At 45.4% G+C, this 6,737-nt stretch overlaps 1 protein-coding gene across 1 annotated transcript; it reads right to left on the bottom strand.

Annotated features, from left to right (window-relative positions):
• Nucleotides 1–7: 7 nt before the first annotated feature.
• On the bottom strand, nucleotides 8–6,709 carry CSUI_010433 (ww domain-containing protein; the record flags this gene model as incomplete). The annotated part of the gene is made up of 2 exons (XM_068070537.1): nucleotides 8–4,833; nucleotides 5,508–6,709. Coding segments are annotated over 2 exons (5,703 nt in total), but the record flags the coding sequence as incomplete, so codon positions are not given.
• Between the last annotated feature and the right edge of the window lie 28 nt (nucleotides 6,710–6,737).

The following is a 6,737-nucleotide window of genomic DNA, read 5'->3' as shown; positions in this document are numbered from 1 at the left end:
TCTCTCTCTCTCCTTCTCTATTCATGCAACTCCCCCAATTCCCTCTACAGCAGTCTACAGTGTCTATGCGCCGGGACGTCTGTTCTTAAAGTCACGCATCATACGAAGAAGAACTCTTCTTCTCTCTCTCCCGTCATATGTATATATATATATATAGGTAGAGAAAGATAGGTGGCTTACGTCTCTATCTGTCTCTATGTATATAATAGATGTACAGTTCTATGTTGAGGACCTATAGTGTAGAGAGAAGAGAGTAAGGGGGGGGGTAGGTGTGTTTCTTCTCCGTCTGGCTCACTGACGTGCGTGTGAAGGGAGATTTCTTCGGCTTTCGATCAGAGAATTGCACTCCTCTGAACCCGCGTGTTAACTCCTCCTCGTCCCCTCGGACTCGCAGTCATCGCTATAAGAGAAGAAGAAGGCCCGTGAGGATGAGGGAGGAGGCCTTCTTTCTGAGGTGTATCATGTACACCTGTTTGCATAGACGGCGGAGATGTCTGGCGACGTAGCATGTCTTTTGATCGTTCCTCTAGGCTCATTCTCATCTTGATCCTAATTCCTTTCTTTTCTTCTTCTTCCTCCTCTGCTTCTACTTCTTCTTTCTCTCTTTTCCTCGAGAAAGATGAGAAGTCTTCGTGATCTTCCTCGAATCTTTCTAAGCTGCGTGTATGATCGACCACCGGGTGACCTGATACTGACGTGTTCTCTGTCTTCTTCTTTACAGGTACAAATCCTGTCTTAACACCTCCTGTTGCAATTCCTTTCTTTCTTTCATTGCATTTCTCTTTGAAGGCGCGAAGTTTCTCCTCAAATTCTTCTTCTGTCTTGATAGGAGAGATAGCTAACGAAGAAGAAGAAGAAGCATATCGGGGAGTAGTAGCTCTCATACCATATAGTTGTTCTATACTCCCTCCTTTATGAAGGGGGGGGTGATGAAAGGCCGACTGAGAAGAAGGAGAAGAAGAGAAAGGTTTCTCTAGATCTTCTTTCTCTTGTTTATGTTCTACATGCTGATAATAGGAGAAGATCTGTTGATCGACCATTGTCGGGTGTATAGACACCTGGGGATGAGGAGGCATGCCATAAGGACCTCTAGGAGATAAACCGAGAGAAGAGTGAAGAGCCATAGATGAACAAGAAGAAGAGGCAATGTGATCTTCCTTGACTCCTCTATTTGAGGGGAGTAACGTTGTAGAATAGAGATCTCTCTCGTCATGACCTTCTTCTTCTTCTTCTATTTCTTTGCCTCCCCGTGTACAGAGAGGCGACGAAACAGGGTTTGAAAGAGAATAATAAGATGAAGAAAAGTTATGAGAAGATGTCTCTTTCTCTAAAGCATTCATACATCTCTCCGGCAACCTCTCACGTCGCGACGGGAAGATCGGATAAGCCCCTGGCCTTGAGGCAGCCGCACTCATCGGTCGGTTGATCTTTCCGCGAGAAGAGCAGCTCGAGTTGACTATCGTCGTCTGCGTCCTCATTCTCTCTTCTTCTCCCCCTTTCGTCACCATAGAAGAAGAAGAACAACAGATCTCTCCCCCTTCTCCTTCTCCTCGAGAAAGAACACGACCAAGCGGTCGATAGCTATGCAGAGGCGTTGCTATCATAGGTGGCGCGAGGGTTTGAAGTTCCCCTGTGCTTTGGGGATTTCTATGTGTGAAAGAAATGCTTGAAGCAAAGACAGAAGACGACTGAGGATCGACTGTTGACGGATGAGACAGAAAAGGAGTAGACATGGCTGTAGACACATAGCTAGCTCTCATAGCTGAAGCAGCGGCAGCAGAAGATGCGGAGGTGGCTATAGAGGAGGAGGTTGGGAGAGAACGCAGCTCAGGGCGTCTCCATATCTCTTCTTGTTCTCTTCTTCTACGTTCTTCTTTAAAGCAGGTAGTTGTGTCTTCATCCTCTTTCTTCTTGACTCTTGAGCTGTCGCTAGACATCGTGTCTCCAAACTGAGAAAATTGTTTGGAAGTTTCTCCTCCCCTTCCAAAAGCATGTAGACATGGCTGTTCTGTCGCTTGCTGTGGGGGTGTCTTGTTGTCTCTCTTCCTTTCTTCTACGATCAAGCCAGCAGGATGAGAAGACAGACAGCTTTTCTGCTTCTCTAATCTTGAACGATTACAGACACTCTCCTCATTTTCTTCTTCTTCTCTTTCTATTCCTTTAAGTAGCTGAGCTGAGGCTTCTCGCCCAGCCTCTTCCTTCGCCCCCTTTCTCTCTGGAGCATTCTCAGTCGATGTAAGAGGAAGAGGAGAAGGTCTTTCGCTGTAGATACTGCGAAGAGATTTCAAAGACTGGGGATGATAGAGAGAACATGTCGCGCCCTCTTCTCCTTCTTTCTCTTTCTCTTCTCCTCCTACCTGTGCGTTTCTTTCTTCTCTCTGAGGCAAGTGAGAAAGATGTACAAGAGGGGGATGGCTTGAAGGGTGAAGGTAACTTCCCTTTGCATGCGCCGCTGAAAGATGAAAAGTTCTTTGACTCTGCACAAGAAGTGTCGGCGCTGCTTCTTCCTTTACTCCAACTTCTTCTTCTTTTCTTTCTGTCTCTCTGCGTCCTATCTGTTTGTGCTTGTATTCTTCTTCTTCCTCCTCCTCCACCTTCTTTTCTTTCCTTTCCTCTTTCTCTTCACCCTTCGTGTCTGTTCTTTCTCTGTCTTTATTTCCTCTTCTCCCGATCATTATTTCTTCTTCTCCTCTTGTCTTCTCTCTTTCTTCTTTCTCAATTTCCACGCCGCGAGTCTTCTTCGTTCTATCAAAACAAGACTTCTCCTCTGCTTCCTCTTCATGAAGTCGAGCACCCCCCTTATTCGCAAAAGGCGAGAAAGAAGCCTGTGATGCCTCTGCGGGTGTATCTGTCACGACTCTATGAGAAGGAAGAGGAGGAGGAGAAGAAGAAGGTCGTGAGGGTTGAATAGAACAGAGGGGTCGTTGAGGCAGCTGCTTCACATCTTCTTCTTCTTCCTGCTGCTGCTGCTGATGCTCTTGTCGTTGCATGATATAGTACTGATGCTGCTGCTTCTCTTCTTCTTCTTCTTTTTGTCTCTGAGGACCATAAGGAGAAGACGAATACACCTCCTCCTCCTCCTGCAACTGCTGCTCTTGCTGTGGCTGTTGATGTAAATGGTGATGCAGGTGAGGAGGAGGAGGATGAGGCAGTAGTAGATGTTGCTGCTGCTGCTGTGGCTGCTGTTGTGGTATGTGTATTCGACTAGGATAATAATGAAGCTGCTGCTGCTGCTGTAGTCGTAGTAGTAGTCTACTATTACTATTAGGATCATCACTATTAGAATTAGGAGTAGGAGGAGTGCAGTGATGCTCTTGTGTGGGTTCCAGTTGCTGCTGTAGGGTTGAGTGGCCAAAACGATTATGAGGAAGAAGAAGAAGAGACGACGCAGACTGAGGCTGAGAAGGACCAGACTGACTCGAGGCGGATGTATACAGATGAGAAGAAGAAGGACAGGGATGAGGGGGAGGGAGAGAGTTATATGGAAAAGAAGAAGAAGAGGAGGGAGGAGGAGGAGGGGGAGGATGTATGAAATATCTTTCATTGCCACTCCACATATACGGTGCCGAAGAAGAAGAAGAGGAGTGAGAGATAGGAGTAGGGATAGAAAGACTTCTCATTCTTCGCGTGGGTTTCTGTTCCTCTTCCTCTTCATTATCTTCCTGTTGAACGCGAAGAAGAGAAGTAGTCTCCTGTCTGTTCTTCTTCTTCTTCTTGCTCTTCTCTTGCTTGTCGTCGATGCTAAGGTGGTCTACGACTGCTCGGCCTCTTGAAAGAGGCGAAGGAGAGCACGAATTACTTCCTCCTCTCACACGACGCGAAGAAGAGAAAGACTCCCCCTTTCTCTTCTTCTCTTCCTCCTCTATCTGTTGGAGATCTTCTGCTTCTTCTTCTTTCTGCTTCTTGTCTTTAGTTTCTTCTCTTTCTGTTAAACGTGAAGAAGAAGAGGAAGAGCTAACGATTGAAGACCTCGGAGAGACAGCGAAGGAAAGAAGACGCGAAATCTCCTCCTGTTGAGCGGCGCATTGTGCCTGCTGCTTCTGTAGATACAACACCCATTCATACATATGACTCTTCCTTCTTTCACGCCATTTCTCCTCATCGATCAAGTGTCTCTTCATCTTGTCTTCTCCTCTTCTCTCCTCATACACATTTGAACTTCTTTCTTCTTCTTCTCCTTCTTCTTGTTGTCTACGTTCCTTGTTTCTATCTACCCTCTTCTCATCGTTTTCTTCTTTTCTTCTAGGCAAGAGATCTTGAGAGAGCAAGAAAGGCTGAGTATGAGGAGAAGGCTGATGCTGACGGAGAGCAGAGGAAGAAGAAGAAATTCTTTTAGTTGCATGCGTTGACACTGCTGGCGTGTATGAAGGTAGAGTAGAAAAGGGAGAAATAGCGGAGGTCTTCTGCTGTATGTTTGAAGGAAGGGAAGAAGAAGAAGCAACTTGCTCTTTCTGATAAGAAAGATGAGGCTGAAGAAGATGAGAAGAAGGATAGGGATAAAGAGGTCGTCTGCTCGTCTCTTTGTCGATCGCATTCAGAGGGACTTGTCTATGGGGCTGGGAAGAGGTACGGTGGTGTACCTCAGTAGAAGAGGAAGAAGAAGGAGAGAATGAAAGACAGCCGAGAGGGAAAGAAGGGGGAGATGTATGAAGAAGAGAAGGAGTAGGTAGCTGAGAAGCATAGGCTGGAGAGATGATAGAAGAAGAAGATGAAGGGACACGCTTCGATGGAGAAGATAGAGAAGGATATCTAGGACATGGGAGAGAAAGAGAAAGACTGGATTGGAGATCTGCCAGGCGCTTCTGAACCAGAGGAAGGAAGAAGCGAACTGCCCTGAGACAAGGAGAAACACAGAGAGAGAGAGAGAGATGAGACAGGATGATAGAGAAGAAGAAAAAGAAAGAGAAGAGAAAGAGAGATCGACAAAAAGAAAAGAAGAGAAAGGAGGGGGTGTAGAACAAGAGGCGAATGATACTGAGGAAGAAAGACAGAGAGAGAGAGGGTGAAGATATGAGAGGCATGCAGACACCCTATCTGTGTAAGAGTTTCGATCATACATTGTTATGTGGAGAACCTAGAGAAATATCTTCTCTCTCTTTCTCTCTCTCCTGTCTCTCGAAGAAGAACGGAGGTTGGCGAGGAAGTAGAAGGACTCAAGGAAAAATGAAGAAGACGAAGAAGAAAAGAAAAAGAAGAGAAACAAAACACGGTTGAAAGGAGGTAGATACACACGTAAACAGGGATAAAAAGATGGATGGAATACAATATATATATATATATATACATACACATACACATATACTACATATTGATACATGAAGATACGTATAGATATCTACAGATATGCACATGTGTATAGAAACCGATCTCTCTCTGCAACAGACAAACCGGCGCTCCACACATACATAACACACACCTACCTCTACCTTTAATCTATCTATCTATCTTTAATCTATCTCTCATCTATCTATCTATGTATCTTTAATCTGTCTTGACTGTATGTGTACCTTGCAGAAGAGTTCCATGCCTTTAATAGGCCGTCGAGCTTTTCTCTTTCCCTTTCCACATCCTCCTCCTCCTCTTCCTCCTTCTCTCCAGCGTGATCCATCGACACCTCCGTTTTTCTCGTCTTTTCTTCTTCTTTTTGTTCATCTTTTCGAGTTTCTTTTCTTTCTCCTCGTGCTCCTCCTAAGACCCGTGTGTTATGAGCGACAAGCCTGGCATGCAGAATTCTTCGCTGGCCTGTAAGCTCCTTCTTCTTACACTCGAGGAAAGGCGAGAGAAGAAGAAGAACCTCGACCTCAAGAAGAAGAAGATGGTGTAGAGCAGAGCCATCTAGACTTGCAGGAGGGTCATGTAGACAAGAGAAGAAAGAAGCTCTAAGAAGATTCCTATCAAAGACAGCGCCAGGCGAAGAGGAGGAAGAAGAATGTGTTTCTTCTTCATCCTCCTGCTCTTTCTTTGTGTGGGGGTTTTCTTTCTTTTCTTTCTTCACATCATTCGAGAGAGATTTACTCTTTCTCTCATTCTCTAAAGGAAGAGAAGAAGAAGAAGGAAGATGATCTTCATGACTGGATTGCGGTGAAAAAGTCTTTCGTCGGGCGAGTTCAAGTAACTTGTCATAGAGAGAAGAAGAAGAGAGATAGAAAGGAGAACAAGCGGCCAGAGAGACACCTGTTAAGCTCTCGAGAGCCTCTTTGAACTCCTTTAAGATCAACTCCCCGTCTATCAGATCTTCTTTCTCTTCTTCTTCTTTACTGCCCCTTTCTTCCTCTTCTTCTCTCTTCCTTGAGTGTGTCCTTCTGCTGGCTCTCTGCTGGTGCGGGTCTTGTCCTTCTCTCTTCTTCTTCTTCTTCTTCGCTTCAAGAGGAAGAGACAGAGGGAGTGAAGAGGCAGAAGAGGAGGATGAGAGAAGATGTTTGACTTGCTGAGAAAGAAAGAGAAAAGAGAAGAAGAATGAAGAAGATAGCGATAGAGCTTGAGAACACGAGGAAGAAGATGACAAAGGCGGAGCGGAGACATCTTCTTTGGTCTTCGAATTCTTAACTTCTCTTTGCTTCTTCTGCTTCTTCGTCCTTGTTTCTTCTTCCTTTTCATCTTTCTCCTTCTTGCCCGCTTCTGAGCCTTCGCCTTCTTCTTCTGGAGAAAGAGAAGAAGAAGAACAGGAAGACGAAGGAGGAAGGATAACCGGGGCGTCTTGATAGTGCAAATCTAAAAGCTAAGCAGGTTGGGAGCGG

This window comes from Cystoisospora suis, assembly GCF_002600585.1.
Source record: "Cystoisospora suis strain Wien I chromosome Unknown contig_7406, whole genome shotgun sequence".
NCBI classification, from domain to species: Eukaryota; Apicomplexa; class Conoidasida; order Eucoccidiorida; family Sarcocystidae; genus Cystoisospora; species Cystoisospora suis.
This window is presented reverse-complemented; position numbering and strand designations above follow the sequence as displayed.